The sequence below is a fragment of the Saccopteryx bilineata genome, chromosome 2 (genome assembly GCF_036850765.1).
Source record: "Saccopteryx bilineata isolate mSacBil1 chromosome 2, mSacBil1_pri_phased_curated, whole genome shotgun sequence".
Classification (NCBI taxonomy): Eukaryota; Metazoa; Chordata; class Mammalia; order Chiroptera; family Emballonuridae; genus Saccopteryx; species Saccopteryx bilineata.
Window position 1 is genome coordinate 8305590 of NC_089491.1, and position 19773 is coordinate 8325362.

The 19773-nt window shown below is 54.8% G+C and overlaps 1 protein-coding gene across 3 annotated transcripts in view; it reads left to right on the forward strand.

Annotated features, from left to right (window-relative positions):
- NIBAN2 (niban apoptosis regulator 2) overlaps nucleotides 1–19773 on the forward strand; it is a 51325-nt gene that overhangs the window by 22802 nt on the left and 8750 nt on the right. For all 3 annotated transcript variants that reach the window (XM_066256156.1, XM_066256154.1, XM_066256155.1), the window contains exons 2-5: nucleotides 7285–7415; nucleotides 12199–12327; nucleotides 15136–15241; nucleotides 16487–16654. In XM_066256156.1, coding sequence (XP_066112253.1) covers nucleotides 7285–7415; nucleotides 12199–12327; nucleotides 15136–15241; nucleotides 16487–16654 — 534 coding nt within the window. The remainder of the gene's footprint in view (nucleotides 1–7284; nucleotides 7416–12198; nucleotides 12328–15135; nucleotides 15242–16486; nucleotides 16655–19773) is intronic.

Sequence of the window (19773 nt, forward strand, 5' to 3'; positions counted from 1 at the left end):
TCTCCTCCCTGAGCCTCAGTTTTCCTATGCAAACCATGTGCTTAGTACCCCATCTTCTATCCCAGGGTCTCCAGGGAACGTCAGGCCACCCTCGGGCCGCCCCAGTTCTTGCCCTGCCTCTGCTATCTGCGTGCAGGAAGTAGTGTGATCCTTACCGTTGTCAGTCTGGAAAATCAGAGATTAATGTCCTTCCGGCTGTTGTGGTTGCTGTTGGTGCCAGTCCCAGGGACGAGGGGGACAGGGGGATGGTGGTTGTTCGGCCTCTGCTTCAAGGGCTTCTCCCTAGGTTAGAAGAACCTTGGACAAGAGGCACTTCAGGGGAGCTCCCAACCATGAACGTGCCTTCTCCATGTCAGGACAAAGTGCTCTACTCTCCTCAGCTCGTAGATCTTCCTGTAGCCCCGTCAGACATATGCTGTTGTGCCAAAGCCACACGGCCAGTAGGTGACAGCTAGGACTTGAACCAGAGCTTGTGTGACCAGAGGAGATGGTGCTGAGTCCTCCCCCCCCCTTCTGTCCAGCCTAGGTCGGGTGTGGGGGTGTTGTGGTCAGCTCTCACTCAGAGCTGACTCACCAGCAGCTCAGAGGAGGTGCTGAGGCCAGCATCCTGGTCAGCTCCTGGGGCCAGCACAACACTGATTAGATTGTCATTGAGATTTTAGATCAGCTGAGCTGACAGGGACCCACCCACCCAGTCTATAATTAGAACAGTTTGAGGCCCAGAGAAGATGGACAAGTAAGGATCAGTAGGTGTGAAGGTTCCCTGCTACCTCTGACCAGATGGGGTAATGGAGACCCTAGACCAGGGGTCCCCAAACTATGGCCCGCAGGCCACATGCGGCCCCCTGAGGCCATTTATCCGGCCCCCGCCGCACTTCCGGAAGGGGCACCTCTTTCATTGGTGGTCAGTGAGAGGAGCATAGTTCCCATTGAAATACTGGTCAGTTTGTTGATTTAAATTTACTTGTTCTTTATTTTAAATATTGTATTTGTTCCCTTTTTTTTTTTTTTTACTTTAAAATAAGATCTGTGCAGTGTGCATAGGGATTTGTTTATAGTTTTTTTTATAGTCTGGCCCTCCAATGGTCTGAGGGACAGTGAACTGGCCCCCTGTGTAAAAAGTTTGGGGACCCCTGCCCTAGACTTCAGTGCTGGCTCTGACAGTATAGTCAATAGTGTGACCTTGGGAAAGTCACTCTGCCTCTCTGAACCTCAGTTTCCTCATCTGTAAAATGGGGACAGTACGGTCAGCTTTACCAGCCTCTTGGGGCCAGGCAAAGACCCAGCAAGAGAGTGTAAGGTGGGGCTGTGGGAGTTCCATGTGCTGCGGCAGGAGAGGCCGGAGGGGGAGGGGGCCTAGGCGTGAGCACAGGTTTGAAACCACCTCTTTCCCTTCCAGGCTGTGTCCTTTAGTAAGTCAGTGGGTCTCCCTGAGCCTCAGTTTCTTTATCTGTAAAGTGGGCATAACAGTAGCTGTTCACATTTGCTGTTGAACATGCATATGTTCTCGGAGGATAACACACCTGGTAACCTCTGGGTGGTCTGGGGGCAGAGTTAGGAGGACTGGCTGGTGAGAGGGCCCCTCTGAGTTAACCTGAGTCACAGGCTTTGGAGGCAAGGTTCTAGGCATCTGGGGGCAGAGCCGTCCTAAAATCTAGAGATTTAAGATACAAGATCCCTTACTCAACCAGCTCACTGAAAGGCTTGACTCCAAAACAAATTGTGTGTGTGTGTGTTTTGCCCTGGCCCCCCACAATCTGGGAGGTGGCCTCTGTGAAGCCAGCTGGAGCCCACTACCCTCATACTGCAGACATGATGTGGAGATGGAGGCCCCGGGTGGGCAGCGGCTCCCTGCGGTCCCAGAGCGCAGTGGTGGCCTGGCCCTTAGGCCCCGGGCGGGCAGTGTCTCCCTGCGGTCCCAGAGCGCAGTGGTGGCCTGGCCCTCAGGCCCCCACAATCTGGGAGGTGGCTCTGTGAAGCCAGCTGGAGCCCACTACCCTCATACTGCAGACTTGGTGTGGAGATGGAGGCCTCGGGTGGGCAGTGGCTCCCTGCGGTCCCAGAACGCAGTGGTGGCCTGGCCCTCAGGGCCACTCCCAGAATTTAGGGCTGCCCTCTTGTTGGGCTGATGAGAGACTCAGGACTCCTCCGGGGGTCTCTTCCTGTGACAGCCTACGGAATTGCACGCGAGGTTTGTGCTGACTGACAGAGGCAAGTGACCTTTCGTGAGCCACAAAGCTTTCCGAGCCTTGGTTCATACACCTGTAAAACGGAGGGCTTTATTTGCCGTAGTCTCTTCTGGGGCCATTTGAAGAATCTGAGTGTGTGTGTGGGGCCCTCCTAATCTTGTGGGAGGTGCTGGCAGGGGCACACAAAAGGGGGTAGCGATTGGCTCTGGGCACTAGAAGAGGCAGAAGATCATGCCAGGGGACCCTGCCAAGGTCCCTCAGGCTGGGAACCTGGATGCCAGGGTGTCCCTTGCACACACCTGGCCTGCCTTCCCCACCCCCGCACCTTTGCCTGTGCTGTCCTTCCTTCTCCCGGGCTTTCCTCTGTCTGATCTTTGTTGAGGACTTACCCCCCATTATCATTTTTATTATTTTGTGATTATTTTCTTGGTTCTTTTTTTTTTTTTAAGTCTTTATTAGATTTTTTTTCAAACTACAGAAGTTATACCTGCTAATGAAAACATTCGTCTCTTACATGGTTGTTGTAGGCTGGGCACTGTTATGATTAATAGCAATATTTTTTTAAAATATTTTATTTATTTATTTATTTATTTATTTATTTATTTATTTATTTATTATTTATTCATTTTAGAGAGGAGAGGGAGAGATAGAGAGAGAGAGGAGAGAGAAGGGGGGGAGGAGCTGGAAGCATCAACTCCCATATGTGCCTTGACCAGGCAAGCCCAGGGTTTCGAACCGGCGACCTCAGAATTTCCAGGTTGACACTTTATCCACTGCGCCACCACAGGTCAGGCTAATACCAATATTTATGGAGGTCTGAACTGTGAACACTTCGTGTGCTGTCCTCGACCTGCGGAGCACTGTGAATGGATTCCGTTATGCCCATTTTACAGATGGGGAGCTTGAGGCTCCGAGAGAGAGAGAGCTGGGCAGTGGTAGGGCTGGGGTCTGGCAGAACTGCGATCCCGACGCCCACCCTGTGCTCCTCACCAGCTGGGAGCCTGGGGCTGGAAGGCGGCTCTCTCAGCCCCCCTGCTTTCCCCTCCAGCAGCACCTGGGGCTGAGTCTGCGGGAGAAGGGAGGGAGGCTGGATGAGAAGGTGTGGAAGGCAGGTGAGGCCAGCACACTCCCTTGGAGGGCTCTGCCCTAGCATCTCTGTAGCTCCCAGCAGCAACCAGATCCTCACAACTAGCCTGGGTCGCCCAGTTCCTGGGCCGAGGATCCCCAGGGTTGCCTTGTTCCTGCAGATGCGGCCACAGCCTGCTTCCTTTCTGCCCCCTGGGCCCGGGGGATGCCCTGTGGAGCCCTGTGAACAGTAGTCAGAGCCAGGGCCAGGGAGGAGTGAGCAGGCTGCGGCTTGAACCCTGCGAGCCTCAGTCTGGCTATGTGACCTCAGGTGAGATCCTCACCCTCTCTGGCTGAGCCTCCTTTATGGTTGTGAGCCTTGATCTTGGAGATCTCAAATCCTTGGTGAGTGGCATCCCCAGAGGCTGTGGGAAGAAGAGGGAAAAGCTGGTGTGGGCAGGTGTGGAAGAGAGAGGAGCGTCAGAGGCCTCGGGGACCACCCACGGACACTCAGACGGGGACACTAAGGTGGGAATTCAAGTGTAAAATCCCTGTGGCCGCTCCAGGGAGGGAGTGCCTGCAGGGACGCAGGAAGGGAAAGTGGGGTGCTGAGCAGAATTTGTAGGGAGGGGCTGCCTGGGTCCTCCCCCTCCAGTAGCATCTGGCCAGACAAGGGGACCCTGGTCAGGGATTCTCCCTGCCAACTCTTTGTCCTCGGAGGGGGCTGGACCCTGCCCCCCTCCTGCCTCTCCTCCGCCTTCTCCGTGACACTTCCTTTGGACCAGGCACGTGGCAGTTCCTCCCAAGCTGTTAGGACATTTCTCAAGAATGTGCTTGGGGTTACTTCTGCCAACAAGCCACCTGGCCCCTTACCCCACGGTCTTCCCTTTCCAGCGCTTCCTTTGCTGCCAAACTTAGGCAAGTGCCCAGCTCCCTGGCGATGCCACTTCTTAGTCCTTAACCCCTTGGGGAGTGCCATTGCCCCAACCTTCCCCTAGCCTTTCCCCATCCTGTGGGGCCTGGTGCAGAGCAGGCACCAGAACTGTTTGGAGAACGGACGCCTCCCTTCCTCAGCACCTGCCTCTGCCAGGTCACGGGTGAGCTAAGGGATCCAATGATGACCAACAGCACACCACGCCCACCCACTTGGGGTTTGCAGTCCTTCCTTAGACGGAGGCGGGCATCCCAATCTGTTTGGCTCCCTAGTTGGGAGACCAAGCTGAATGGTGAGAGATCCCACACTCTTCCGTCTGTTTGGTTCTGCAATTTTAGGAACAAAGGGTTTATCGAGAACAGATCAGATTTGTACAGTTCCGGAGTTCGGATAGCAAGGCATGCCTGTAAGTGCTGTTGGCTGGGATGGGGTTGTGGCTGCTGCAGTCTGTTTGTGGGAGCGGGGCACATAGGCCTGCCTCCTCTTTTCTGGTTCCACTGAGAGAGCCCCCCCCACCTCCAGTTTCTGCCGGTACCCTCTCCCCTCTCCACCATCCACTCTCTGCTTGGTGACATCTCTCCTAGTCCTCTTGTTCTCCATTCCTGGACCCTGGTCCCACGATCTCACTTGGTTAACATGAGGGGCTAACAAAGAATTTTATCCTCGCCCCCCCCCCCCCCCCCCCCCCGCCTGCCCGGACCCCTCTCAGCCCAGAGGTTTCAGGCCTGTCGGCCTTATCTTTGCCTTCTGGCTCTGTCTGGGTCGCCTCCTTTTGGTTGTCACTTCCTCGGCCTCTGCTGGTTTCCTCTTCAACCCACAGCCCCGCCCACCGTGGGCCTCCGTGTCTCCGTCCCTCCGTGGAGTGGTGCCTGGGCCTTCACCTGGCTGACCTTTCCCTTCCTGTCTTCTTCCCCGGTCCAGCCTTATAAACCGTGCCTGGCTGTGATGTCTGGCCTTCGCTGACCCGGCAGCTGAGACCCTGGTTCGGCTTCCTCCTGGACTGGGTCTCCCCGAGGGTCAGGGCAGATCCTAGCCCTTCTAGAAATATTGCTTCGTCTGAGGCTGGGTGCTCCAGGGCCGGGTCATGCCTCCAGAGCCATGGCTGAAGGACCCTCAAGATCAGAGGGCCCAAGCCTACCCATCCGGCATACTGGGAGAGTGTCCACTGGGAGTCAGGCTGCTTGGGACAAAAGCCCAGACCAAGCTTGTGTGGGCTGACTGCGGAGAACCAAGCTCTCCTGTTCTGGGATGGGAGCCTCCTCATCCCTAAAATGGGAAAACAATAGCCTTGACTCCCTAAGGCTTTCCCTAGGAATTCTTTGGAATCATGCATGTAAAACTTGCCCACCCACTGGCTTGGGTGAACAATCAATGGTAACCATTATGATGATTACAGGATGTATCAACATTATTGTTATCTAGGATGCTATTTTCTCTATTTGGCCCCAATTCATTACTCCCATCTCCCCCGCCGCCAGTTTTGCCTCATCATTTTTCAAAATAATTCCCGTGGTCTTTGAGAGAGTTCTGGTTGTTTATGGTTTTTAAAAAATAGGCATTTAAAGCAAATTCCTCATTTGTTCTCATCTTCTCCCCCAAAATAGAATCTGGACAGACATGACCTCATTCCAGGAAAGGGGAGCACAGACAGGGCCATGCTTGTGGATGGGGTTCCATGGGCTAAACTGCCCCCAGGGGGAGTGGAGGGAGTGACTTGCTTGAGACCCCAGGTGGGGGATGTGGCACATGCTTTTAGCCTTCCTTCCCGGCCACTACCTCCAGGCTGGGCTCCGGGACTAGATCCCCACTATACTGCTTGCTCGCTGTGTGACCTTGTGCCAAAGACTTAACCTCTCTGGGTCTCAGTTTCCTCCTCTGTAAAGTGGGTTGACCCAGCCCTGCTTTGCAGACCTATTGAGAGGATTACATGAAATGCTGTCCTCGTCAGGTGCCTGGTGCCCGACCAGCCATGGGAGGGACAGCATCACGTCAGCCCCTTCTCCTTTGAGACAGGACCAGGTCTTTGAAACCTGGAACCCAAGACTATCAAAGACAGCAGGGCCTGTCCATTATTGAGCCCAGTCCTCTCAGCAAACAGGGGGAAACTGAGGCCCAGAGAGGCTGTTGTGCAGTGGGCCGGCACGCTCATCTGGTCGGGACTCAGCATCAGACAGACTCTCCTGAGGAGGAGGCCCCTTGTCACGGGCCACAGCCCTCTCTAGGCCTCAGTTTCTTCACCCAGCGTGTGCTGGGCCAGCCCTGAGGGCCACGGGGTTCACCTGCGCTGTTCAGAAACGGCTTTAGCAGAAGGGAGGGCAAACAGCCAGTGCAAGCTAAAAGTTTAACTTGGTAGATGAGTCAATTTTAGAATATTTGTTTTTTATTGTGAAAAGAATCCTGCCTGTAAAATAACTCAAATGCAATAAACGTGAATGAAACAGAAGACGGAATGGACTCTGCCCTCCTCCTTTCCACACCCGGAGGCCCCGCTCTGCAGTCTGGGGCGTGGCCTGCTGACCTCTTCCCATAACTCTCCAGGCACACACATAATTTATATGCACACACGGGGATAACTTTAAATGAGAAGATGTTCAGCACGTGATTCTGGAGCTCGCTCTGCTTTATGTGACAGAGCGTGGACATCTTCCCTTTGTTAATTCATATATACCCGTAGACTTCCCTTTTGTCTTCTTACTTACATCCTCATAATAGTGCCCCCAGCCCCCAGCCACCCTCCAAAAAGGCCGCCCCATTTCCAACCCCCCAGCCCGGGGTAAGGTGCCTGTTCCTCCACACCCTGGTCTGCTGGGGAAAATGGAATTCCACCTCTGTTTGCATTTGGGGGCAGCTGAGGCCGAGTGTCTTCTCACTTGTCTCTTGGTTCCTTGTAACCTGTCTGTCTGGGGTCATTGCCCATTTCCCTATCCGGAGGTTCGCCCAGGCCTGTGCAGGAAATACACAGTTCTGCCCAGAAAAGCAATGCCGACAAAGGCAAACAATTATATAAGCAGGAATTTGGGGCGTTGTGGACGCCCCTCCCCGGGGCATGTAGATAACCATGACGACCTCACGTTTCTGTGTGTCCTTCCCTTCCAGAGAAAACCGGAAAGATCCTGACGGAATTCCTTCATTTTTACGAGGACCAGTATGGCGTCGCCCTCTTCAACAGCATGCGCCATGAGATCGAGGGCACCGGGCTGCCGCAGGCCCAGCTGCTCTGGAGAAAGGTGAGAGGCGCTGAGTGGGGCACAGGGCAGATTCTGGCCGAGCTCTGACACCCGCTCACCCTGTGCTCTCGAGCAAGTGACTTTCTTCTCAGGGCCTCAGTTTCCCATTGGTGTTATGATGGTCTCTAAGGGCCTCACCCAGCTTCTGATTAGACAGATGACCTGGCAGTGTTGTCTAGCCCCTTCATAACTGTGGATGAGTGCCCCCCCCCCCCAGCCAGAGCTGGGGCTCTGGAGTTATCTTGACAGGACTGGCAAGTTAAATCCTTCTCTTACTGGCTGTTTGCCTGTGAGCAAATTAGCTCACTTCCTGGAGACTCAGTTTACTCCTCTGCAAAATGGGACCAGCCATCTTCTGCACACGATGGTTGTAAGGATTAAAGAGTTAAGTCAGCCAGGTGTCTGGAGCAGGGAAGGTGTTTGGTGAGTGCTGGCTGACACTGTCATTATCGCTGGCCTTGTCATTGTCCCGTTGTTAGTAGTAGGGTTGTGTTTGTCCAGTAAGTTTGTCCAGTGAGGGACTGGAAGCTCCCTTCGAGGTGATGGGGCCAAAGTCATAAAGGAGGGACGGCGGCTGGAAGCTTGTGGTCTGGTGGAAAGAACTCGGGGGGACTGGGGTCAGATTCTCTCCGTTGATTTAACACTCAGGCTCAGTTTTCTCATCTGACAAATGGGTACCTCCTGCACAGGGCTGTGGTGAGGATTCAGTGAGAGGATGAACGGCGTGTGGTTGGGGGCGGATGGGATTACTGACAAGGTGTGAGCCCTGACCTGGTGGGTGACCTCAGACATGCAGCTTCACCTTATTGAGCCTCAGTTTCTCCATCTGTGAAATGGCATTCAGAGAGAGGAGTCAGAGCAGCTCTGTGGATGGCGTGGGGGCCTGTGGGTGTGGGTGTGGGGGAGGGGAAGCGGCAGAGCAGAGAGAAATGGCTAAGAAGGCCTGACAGGGATTTTTTCTTTCATTTCGTTCCGTTCCCCAGCCTACCCCAACCAAGTGACTGGAAATGTGCCTGTTCCCCCTGAGACCACAGGGGCAGGAGCTGGTGTCACCTGCCCCGGCTGTGAGGTTTTATTATCCTTTGGTGTCTTCTCAGTGGGAGGAACAGCTGGAGGTATTAGCTCAGGGGGGTGGGAGAGCTGCTGATGAGACCCAGGACTACCGTGAGAGAGAGATGGGCAGGCCCCTGGTCGGGGACCCACTGCCTGTCAGGCCCGGTGCTGGGGCCATGCTGCCTTTGCTAGCCCTGCAGACACTCTGGGAGGCAGACAGTAAACAGCTGTCTACATAATCAAGTGGGTGCTAAGAAGGAGATGACAGGGTGAACTCAGACAGTGAGGGGCCTGGCCTCACTGGGCGGACCTGAGGGTTTCCTAGGAGAAGGGCCACCGCCGCTGAGAGGACCTGATGGGAGAAAGACTATCAGACCGAGGCAACGGAACACACACGGGCCCAGAGCTGAGCTTGTGAATGGCTTGCCCAGAACGCTGTAGCAGAACTCCAGCCTGGTTCTAGATTCCAAGCCAAGGGCCCTTTCTGCCTTGACCCCCAGCCTGCTGGGGGTAGAGGTAGGCCAGGGCTGTGTGTCAGGGCCTCTCAGAGCATCACATGTCCCTTTGATTTTGGACCCAGAAAAGACTGATCTCCTGGTGTCATGGCAACTTCTGACATCTTGGCAACAGAGGGCAGAGGCACAGGGAGGTGCCTGGGTGTCTGACAGGTGCACTCCTGTGTGATAATGAAAGGAGGCGGGTGAGCTGCTTCGAGTAGTCAGAGCTGGAATTGTCCCCTATTTGGAAAGAAGTGTCACAGGGATCCAGGTCCCAATAACCCGAGATTGGACTGGGGGCTGGCTGATAGCACTAAGCTTTTACTCTGCACGAGACATGTGTTTAGCGTTCACAAGTGTGCATGTTCATTGTAGGAAAACAGAATTAACATGTAAGCTGGAAGAATACAATGAAATCATCCACAATCCCCATAAAACAGGAATTTCTGGTCCTATTTTGCCACTCAGGAAACTGGCCATCATGATATGAAGTCGTGATAGTAATATCATAAGAATAGAAATAATATTGTCATCATCGTCATTATACCATCAACTGTTTTTTATAAGAAACAATACTAAAAGTGATACAATAGAAATAGTAGTGGTAATAATAGAACCAGAAATAGTAAAAATAGCAGGTGTTGTAAGCAGGCATGGTCTGTCCAGCTGGCGCAACCCCGCTGTCTGCGGAATTCTGATTCTGTCCACGTCGCAGCTGTGGATGTGGAGAGGTCCAGTCGCTTGCCCAGGCTCCCCTGGTGTGGGCAGAAGAGCCAGGACTGGGACCTGGGCTGTTGGCTTCAGGGGTCTGTGTGCTAACCATTCACCACCCACCAAAGATGCCCACCGCGTATGGGTGAGCTTCGCAGAGTCCAAAATATTTTGCCTGGGCTGTTGGTTCTGTTTCATTTCCTACAGACCTTCCAATGGAAACATGACTCTGCCGTTTGCAAGTCTTAAAAATAAAGTCCAAACCACCCATTATGGGCTGCCCAGGACCTGGGGGTGGACTCGGGGCCGGAGGAGGGGTTGTTGAGTCTGATGGGGCCTGGGGAGGCCTGCCCCTCACCACAGCCTCCCACTACCCTGGAGTCAGGGCCCCTGCCCTACGCAGAGGCCTGGGGCCAGCGAGGGTCTCCGTGGGGTGTCGGAAGAGCGTTCTGCTCTCTAGAAGACCTGGGGACTGAGAGCAGGCCCTCGTCTAAATATAGACTACCAAACAGAACAGCAGCGTTGTGACAGGGGCAGAGCCCACTGTGTGTGGGTGTGTGGCGGGGTGGTGGGATGGTAGGGGGAGTCATTTTCTTTTCCTGTAAATATTTTTATCCTTGGGTAGGAAGCAGTCTGCAGGGTCCTATTGTTTAAGTACAATGGGCCCTCATTTTCCAAGAGTGTTTTGTTATTTCCCCTTGAAGAGTAGCAGGGAGGTTGCTGGGAAGAGGGGGCTGCGTGTGAAGAGACAGGCTGGGGGGTCGGCTGGGGAGGGGCCCCTCACACCTGACAGCAGCCCGTGGCTGCCCAGCAGCACAGCAAGGAAGCTAGGAAAGGCTAGGCACCGTTAAAACAGCACTTCCTCCTGTGGTGACGTATGCTACAGGTTTGTTTTGCAAAAGGCACCGCATTATTGTAGAACAGGTAGGGAAGCTGCCTGGAAAGCGAGGAACCCTAGGCTTCCCGAGCTCCTCCCCTCCCAGAGCATGCCTGCGTGTGTCTCCTTCCCTGAAGCTTTCTGATGCTGATCTGCCCTGGAAGCTCTCTCTCAGGATGCCCCCCCCCCCACCCCCAGATCAATCAGTCCTGGAGCTGGGAGATGGACCCAGACTGAGTAATCCTGGTAGTGGTCTCGGGGACTCCACATTTATTATTGCTTCTAGCGCGACCTTTGCACACGGCACCTCACAGACTCCTCAACAAAGTCAGGGCTGTCACTGTCCCATTTTACAGAAGAGAAAGCTGAGGCTCAAAGAGGTGATGTGACAGGCCTGAAGCTGTTACCGCACGGGAGACAGCTTCGTGTCTAGCTAGGGCCAGCCCATAGGGTGTGGATCCTGAGTTTGTGCAGGAAACATTTCACAAGTCCAGGTGATTTTGAGAGTAAGTTTATTAAAGCTGGGGACAGTGAAATAAGAAAGGGTCTAGACTAGAAAAAGCAACAGGAGAGAGCTTAGAGAGGGGTGGCCTCGCCTCACTGGGAAGCCAGAGAAAAGGGGGCCTTGGAGACAGGTTCAGGGGGTCAGTCTGAGACAAGCTGTTGCTGTCCACTGCTTCCCTGGTTGCAAGTCTCATAGGGTTCCTTAGAATTGGGGAGATGCACGCCTGTGGGGGAAGAAGGGGGGGAGAGAAAGGTGAGGGCACGCACCCAGGATGGAGAACAGAGCTGGGTCCTTCGTTTTGAGGGTTTTTAAGGACTAGGAGTTTAGGGGAGGATTTCAATAGAATAGTCACAAGCTTTTCTAGATGTGCCCTTTCAGGGTCATTAGTCATTGTAGCTGGTCCTGCCCACCTGGGCCAGGAGCTAAAATACAACCGAGGCCTGGATGTTATCTCTCGGGAGGTGACATTCTGTATCTGGCTGTAAATTACTTGGCCCGTGTGTTCAGCTATTTGCCTCAGTTTCTCCATTCCACTTGCTAGGGAATTTTTTTAACTTCTTACTGTCTTGTCTCAAAGTCACACTGAGTCAGAGGCAGAGGGACTTTGCAGGAAGGTCTGGGCGTTTCTGCTGCTCACATTGGTTACTGGCCTGCCAGGACGCCAATCAAACTTCAAACTCTCTAGACTGAGGTCCCCTGCATCCTCCCACCCCCAGATTCACGAATCTCTCAGAGCAGGGGAGGCTCCCTGCAGCCGCCTTGGTCAAGTGCTTGTTGCCCTGAGAAGAAACTGAGACCCAGAGCTGGGAAGACTTGCCCCGGTACTGGGGCCTTCACCGGCCTGGCCCATGGGCATGTCCCCTCTGCCAGAGTGACGGAGGAAGTCCTAGATCCCTCCTGAGGTAGTCATGCTGCTAGGGCCAGGACCGAGTGCCGTCCTGTCCGGGTTCTGAATCGTGGTGCGTGGTTTGGGTTCAAATCCTGGCATCCTGGACCCCTTCACTGCCCTGAGCCTCACTTTCCTCATTTGCCAAGTGGGTGAGATGCAGTCCTGCCTGGGAGGCCTCTGTGGGTGAGACGCAGGCCCTGCAGGCTGGGCTGTCCCCGGCTCAGAGGACCCGGTCCTCTTCCCTCGCGCAGGTGCCGCTGGACGAGCGCATCATCTTCTCCGGGAACCTCTTCCAGTACCAGGAGGACAACAAGAAGTGGAGGAACCGCTTCAGCCTCGTGCCACACAACTACGGGCTGATCCTCTACGAGAACAAAGTGGTGAGGCCGCCACCCCATCCAGCTTTGCTGCCCCCAGCTCCTCCTCTGGCCCCAGCCAGGTCTTCTTCTCCTTCTCCGTGCTCCTCCCGCCCCCGGCTGTCCTCCTTCACAGTAGTTAGTGTGGCAAGCCCCGCCCTCAACTCTGAGACCCCAGACCTCCACCACTCCCCTGTCACCAGGGCCTCAGCACCTTCCCTGCCCCTTTCCGCCGGCCCATAGCGCTTGCTCAGGGTGCCTTCTCTAAATGTTATCTACCCATGTATCCCGTAACCCAGTGGTCCCCAACCCCCAGGTCACGGACTGGTATGGGTCCGTGGGCCATTTGGTACCGGTCCGCAGAGAAAGAATAAATAACTTACATTATTTCCATTTTATTTATATTTAAGTCTGAATGATGTTTTATTTTTAAAAAATGACCAGATTCCCTCTGTTACATCCGTCTAAGACTTACTCTTTTTTTATATCTTTTTATTTTTTAGAGACAGAGAGTGAGTCAGAGAGAGGGATAGACAGGGACAGACAGGCAGGAACGGAGAGAGATGAGAAGCATCAATCATTAGTTTTTCATTGCGTGTTGCAACACCTTAGTTGTTCATTGATTGCTTTCTCATATGTGCCTTGACTGCGGGCCTTCAGCAGACTGAGTAACCCCTTGCTGGAGCCAGCGACCTTGGGTCCAAGCTGGTGGGCTTTTTGCTCAAACCAGATGAGCCCGCGCTGAAGCTGGTGACCTCGGGGTCTCGAACCTGGGTCTTCCGCATCCCAGTCCGACGCTCTATCCACTGCGCCACCGCCTGGTCAGGCCTAAGACTCACTCTTGATGCTTGTCTCATAAGTTCGACAATTATATTTAAAAATACCACAGTTTTTATGCCGGTTGCATAATTTTATTTTGTGGATTTATCCATCCCACCCTAAAGGCCGGTCCATGAAAATATTTTCTGACATTAAACTGGTCCGTGGCCCATAAAAGGTTGGGGATCACTGCTGTAACCAACCCCCCAGCCCCTACCCCATTCGTCCGAATCTCTCTCCAGTCCTTCCCAGTCTCCACGTCCAGGGCCTCCGTGCTGCCTGGGCTTCCTGCCGCTGGGCGGGGCTCCTCTGACCCCTCCCATCCTTGCTCCTCAGTGGCTTGTCCCTGGGTGGTGGTGTCCTGCTGAGTGTCCTTATCTTTGCCTTGGCCCCTGTGAGGAAGATCCACTTTCCCTCTGTTTGAGGGCAAATGGGCGTTAGAGTCAGGATGGGCCTGTTGCCTCACGGCGGTGGTTCCCAAATTGATAGAATTCCATCCAAATGGCCTAGAAGGCTTGTTAATAAAGCAGGTTGCTGGGCCCTGGCTGGATAGGTCAGTTGGTTAAAGAGCATTGTCACGAAGCACAGAGGTGGCCCGTTGACTCCTGGTCAGGGCACATAGAGGAACAGATTGATATTCCTGTCTCTCCCTCTTCCTCTCCCACTAAAATCAATGAGTAAAAATTAAAAAACAAAACAAACCCCCCAAAGCCTGACTGGGCGGTGGCGCAGTGGATAGGGCGTCGGACTGGGATGCTGAGGACCCAGGTTCGAGACCCTGAGGTCTCCAGCTTGAGTGTGGGCTCATCTGGTTTGAGTAAAGCTCACCAGCTTGGACCCAAGGTCGCTGGCTCGAGCAAGAGGTTACTCGGTCTGCTGTAGCCCCACGGTCAAGGCACATATGAGAAAGCAATCAATGAACAACTAAGGTGTCACAACGAAAAACTGATGATTGATGCCTCTCAACTCTCTCTGTTCCTGTCTGTCTGTCCCTATCTATCCCTCTCTCTGACTCTGTCTCTCTTAAAAACAAAAACAAACAAACCCCCAAACAGGTTGCTGATCCTGCCCCAGTTCGATCCAGGCTTGGAGCAGGGTCAGTAGTTTGCTTTTCTAACAGGTTCTCGGTGCTGCTGATGCTGTTGATGATCTGTCACCACACTTGGCCAGTAATCAGGGCCCAGAGGTTTAAGTCACTCTCAAGAAATGTGTTGAGTACTGACACCTAGTGGCAGGGTGCAGCACGGCAGCCCTGCTATATGAGCTACTGCAGCAGAACCACTTTTTCCCACTGGTGAAACAAAGCAGTGCCCAAACCTAACTCTCCTCCACAGGGGACTCGTGTGGTGCTCAGAACCAGGGAGTTGGTGGACAGTTCAGGGTAATGGTCAGAGACTCCGAGCTCTGGAGGCTGACAGTCCAGATTCACATCCTAGGTTCCTACTCAGCTGTGTGAACTTGTGGCTAATAATGGCACCCACCTGTTGGATTGTGCAAATTCTGTGAAATGAAGCATGCAGGACCTGTAGCACAGTGCCTGATAGGTGACGAACGCTTGGCTAGTGGTAGCTGCTGATCACGGAGGCAGAAATAGCCACACTGATGGTAATAATAACCTGAGCGTGTTTACTGTCTCTGCTGGGCCAGGCACTGTGCTAATTGTTTCATGTGGGTTATCTATTCAGTGAGGCAGGGACTGTTCTTATCCTGGTTGTATAGATGTAGAGACTGAAGCATAGGAGGTGGAGGAACCTTATCCTCAGCCTCACACGGACGGTATTCAGTGGAACCAGAGCCTGGATCCAGGTTCCTGTACACCATGTTGACTAGCCACTGTGTAGGTCAGACTTCTCTTCCTCTTCCCTGTGTCTCTCTTCCTGCCATTCTCCCTTTCCTTCTTCTCCTCCCCTCCTTGGGCAGCAACACTGAGTAGGGAGTTGGAGCCAGAGTTGGGTGGGATTTGGCTTGGTCATTACCTGTAACCTCTAGGGGACCCTCTTGCCCTCTCCTCAGGCCTATGAGCGGCAGGTCCCACCCCGAGCTGTCATTAACAGTGCAGGCTACAAAATCCTCACCTCCGTGGACCAGTACCTGGAGCTGGTTGGCAACTCCTTACCAGGTAAAGTAGCACCCATCCCAGGTTGAGATGCCCTGCACAGCCCAGAGGATTTGGTGGTGGGGAGAGGGCGACCCTGGTCCCCGAGCTCCGGGTTCCATGTTTTCAGAAAGACTAGTTGGACCTAGAGCTACCAGCCAGTACTCAACATGACCTGAGCCCCTAGAGAGGAGGCAGGAGGCCACGCAGGGGAGTTGGGGCTGGGGCTGGACCTGTGTTTGCCCTACCCCAGCCCCCTGCTTCCTGAGGCTTGTGACCACAGCTGTGAAATGGGAGCCTCACTCTCTATTCTCCTTCCCTGAGTCCTTGAGAGACTCTTGGGAGAAGATGACAGGGTGACCCTGCTTTGTAAACTGCTGAGTCAGTAGTGTATCTGCAAGGAGTCATCCTCAGCCTCTGGTCCAGCCCACCTTGTCTCAGACTCCCAGAAGCCTCACAGGAGCACATCTGCCTCTCAGATAACCCCAAGGAAACCAAAGAGGGAGAGTTGCTGGCCCGGGGGCAGCGTGTGCCCCTAGATGGGACTTGGGACTTGTGCCCCATGTGGCTGAGGGCTCAGATGGAGCCGACATTCCTGGATTCCAGCCTGCGCTCTGGTCTTGTTTTTGCTCTGTCTCTTCGGGCAACACAGCAGTAAAAGGACTGACCTCAGGGTATTGTGTGGACCCCGTGAGGTCTGTGTGCGCGAGCCCAGCATGGGTACACAGACAGAGCCAGGACGCAAAGAAGAACGGTCATTGTTTTACCATTAACAGCAGCGGCGAGGTCATAGTCGAGGACCACTTATCTCGCTGGATCTCAAATATCCATGCAGACAAAACAGAGAGAGAAAAATCCCCTTTTATGTCTTCTACCGCCCTCCCCCCTTGCCTCCCTCCCCGTTGGACATTTAAACCATACTTTGGCCTCCATAGCTAAACTCTGAAGGGAAACTCAAGAAGGTAATGCTTGGCCTTGAACCCAAGGGCTCTGACCCTGTGTTATTTGTGCCTCCCACACGGAGTTTAGGACCTTTCCCACGAGGGGCTGGAGGAGACCGCAGTACCAGTTCTAAGAAACGAGTCTAGTCAGATGCCGGGGCCCCTTTAGCCAGGCTGCGGAGGATGCAGCAAGCAAGGATGCTGCAGCCCCACTGACCTGCTGGTCACCCCAGGACAGGTCGACCCTCTCTGAGCCTGTGCCTGGCCCTCAGATTGGGTCCTGGGGAAACTGCAGAGGGCAGCTGCTCAGAGGGCCCTGTCTCCACAGGGACCACATCAAAATCCAGCTCTGCCCCCATCCTCAAGTGCCCCACACAGTTCCCGCTCATCCTCTGGCATCCTTTTGCCCGTCACTACTACTTCTGCATGATGACGGAAGCTGAGCAGGACAAGTGGCAGGCTGTTCTGCAGGACTGCATCCGGCACTGCAACAATGGTGAGTGGCCTTCAGGTCCTGGGCCGCAGAGGTGAGGGGCATCACCTGGGTTATGTGCTGCATGGCGACACCTACTGGCTGAGTGTGGTGTGGCAACCCTGCTCTAGGAGTTGTTCTCTTTTTCTGCTGGGCTTATGAGAAACCACTGTGATGCTCTCCTTAACCTTCTTCCTTGATGAAAACAATTCTGTGTTGCTTGGAAAAACTGCTCTTAGAGAGGCGTGATTGTTGTGCCCTTGGACCCTGGATGACAGAAACACAGTCCTGATTCCTCCGCTTTTCGCAACGTGACTTCCGGAGGCCGACTTACCTCTGGGAGCCTCTGAAAGTGGGGATAGGATTCTTCCATGTCTGAAGGGTTGGTGAGGAGTCACAGTGAGAACCCACTCAATGCTTGTAAAATTCTTAAAAATTATGTCATTTTGATCCTAAGTACTCTGGGAATTTTATATCCTCCCTTAAGTCTTCAGTGTTCACATCTGTGAAATGACGAGATCTCTTCCTGCTCACTCATTCATTCAACAAACATTTTGAATGTCTGGGTGCTGAGGATGCAACAAGGGGGAAGATGTGGTTCCACCCCCCCACCCCCCAGCTGCTGGCAGCCTGGTGGGGAGACAGATGTGAAACAGATGAGGATGAATCACAGCTGTGCTGGGTGCTGAGGAGGGAGCCGCTCGGGAGCCTTGAGGGTGTGAGTGTAGGGCGGTTACTAATCCAGTGTATAGGGCGGGTGGATCAGGCGGCTCTGTGAGGAGGCGATGGTTCAGCTGAGACGTGAAGGATGACTGGTCCAGCAGAGGGAGGAGCGTTGCCGACAGGTGGCAGCTGCAAGAGGGGAGGCTGGGCGGTGGGAGCAGTTGATAGGTGGCCCTCAATTGGGGCCGGGGTGACCTGACCCAAAGCTGCAGGTGGCACTGTGGTCAGGAGAGCCTTGTGGGGCTCTAAGGAGTTTGATCAGAAAGGTTTAAGAGCGTGGAGGAGGGTGAGGGAGGGCGGGGGAGGGTGGGGCCCTGAGGGAGGAACCACCCTGTGCTGGACCCTGAACTGCCTTCCTAGTGACCTAGCCTTGGGGAGCAGAGGAAGGCAGCTATGCCTGCCCCCGCCCACCCTGCTGGCCTGGCACACCTTGGGCTCAGCTCCACACAGAGGTGGATACGGGGTGGGTACCCATGCCCGAGGCTGGCAGCCGTGGTGCCTCGGCTCACCCCGCCTGTCCTCCCAGCTCTCTAGAGCCGCCTCTGCGTTGTCCAGAGTCCGCCTGGCGGAGGAACCTGTCTCCCGTCAGGACAGCCTCGCCACCCGGGCCGGCCCTGCCACCCACAAAGGGCCTCCTGTTCCCAGGTCCCCGGGGCCTGTGGGGCCAGGGCTGGGTGGAGGCCATCTGGGCTCTGGCTGCCTGGCTTGGGCACCCTCCCTCCTCCTCCCTTCTTTCTCCCTCCCTCCACCCTCTGCAGCCCGTTTCAGGTCACCCCATCCCCAAGTCAGGTTTCTAAGCCTGATGGCTGATCTGGCAGGGTGGCCCCAGACCAGGTGGCAGTGGAAACAGGACCAGCTGGGGAGAGTCCAGGTCCCCCTGTGCATAGTGTGGGGTTGCTGGGAGAAGTAAATCAGTTGGTTCGGGTCAAGCGCTTGGCCCTGTGCCTGGCACCTAGCGAGGGTTCAGCTGTGAGACCAAGGTTCAGCCCTCGGGTATTTGTGCCTCGGGAAGGGGGGAGGGCAGGGAGAGTGGCTAGGAGTGGAGAGGGGGCCTGCTGCAGGAAGGTGCTCCGGAGCTGACCAGGCTGGGTTCAGATGAGCCTGTCCTCCACCCTGAGGACGGTGGTATAAAGTTCTCTGCTTCCTTCGGCTCAGCTTGGAGGCCAGGCCTGGAGTCCGTGGAGCCTGGAGTTGCTCGCTCAGGGAGTTGCCAGGAAGTGGGGGGTGAGTGGGGAAGGAGGCCCAGTGGGTGGACGCCAGCTCACCCCAGGCCCCCTCTCACATCCTGCATTCCTGGGGCAGCTGCGGGTGGCAAGAGGCGGCGGGGGCACTGAGCTGAGCCCTCAGAGTGGGCCTGGGTGCAGAGGTCAAGGCCTCTTCCTGTCTGCTGCCCAGGGCTGAGGAATGCAGTTTCCTTTCTCAGTCTGACCCTGAGGACCTCACAGGCAGGAAGTGTTCGGGGTCTGGGTAGAGTGAGCAGGGCTTGGGTCCGAGCCCTGGTGCTGTGTGTACTTAAGTTGGTAACTACCTCTCTGAACCTGTCTCCTGCCTGGGAAGAGTGGGGCTGAGAGCAGCCATTGCTCACAGGATTAGAGGAGGTAGTGTGGGTGAGGACTACAGGTCTCAGCACAGGGTCAGTGATGGCGGCGGCTCTGGCGGCCATAGCAAAACACCAGAAATTAATTTCCTCACAGGTCTGGAGGCTGCAAGTCCCAGATCACGGTGTCAGCAGGCTTCTCCTCAGAGGCCTCTCTCCTTCACTTACAGAGGGCTGCCTTCTCCCTGTGTCTTCCCGTGCCCCCCCCCCCATGCGAATGCTTTCTGTGTCCAAATATCCTTTTTTTAAAATTAGGACGCCAGTCATACTGGATTAGGGCCCAGACTAACGACCTCGTTTTACCTTAATTACCTCTTTAAGTCTCTGCCTCCAAATAAAGTCACATTGTGAAGGGCGAGGGGTTAGGGCTTCAGCTTATGAACTTGGGGGGCCGAACGCACTCAGTTCAGCCCCTGACAGCCTGGCTCATGGGGATAGCTCAGGAGGAATGACCCTCACTCTTATGAAACCCAGCAGCTCGGCATGCAGACTAGAGATATCCTAAGGGTCTGGGTGGCCAGAACCAGGGCCTGGAACATCGGCAGCCTCCTTCCTGCTGCCCCGGCCCTCTGCCTCGCCTTCCTATTGCCTGGGAAGTGCCACGGTCTGGCATGCCTATCTCCTGTAGGATATCAATGCCCCGATGTGGGAGAGGCAGCATGCAATGCAGAGCCTGGATTTTATAGGCAAAACCTGGTCTTGGGGAGACCCTGCTCCTCCTGGGAGCTCGAGTGGGGTTCCTCTCCTGGCCCGAGTGGGCAGCCCCCCCCCAGGGGCTCTGCATGGTGCTCTAGCTACCACACCCCTGCTCTGTTCCGGTCAC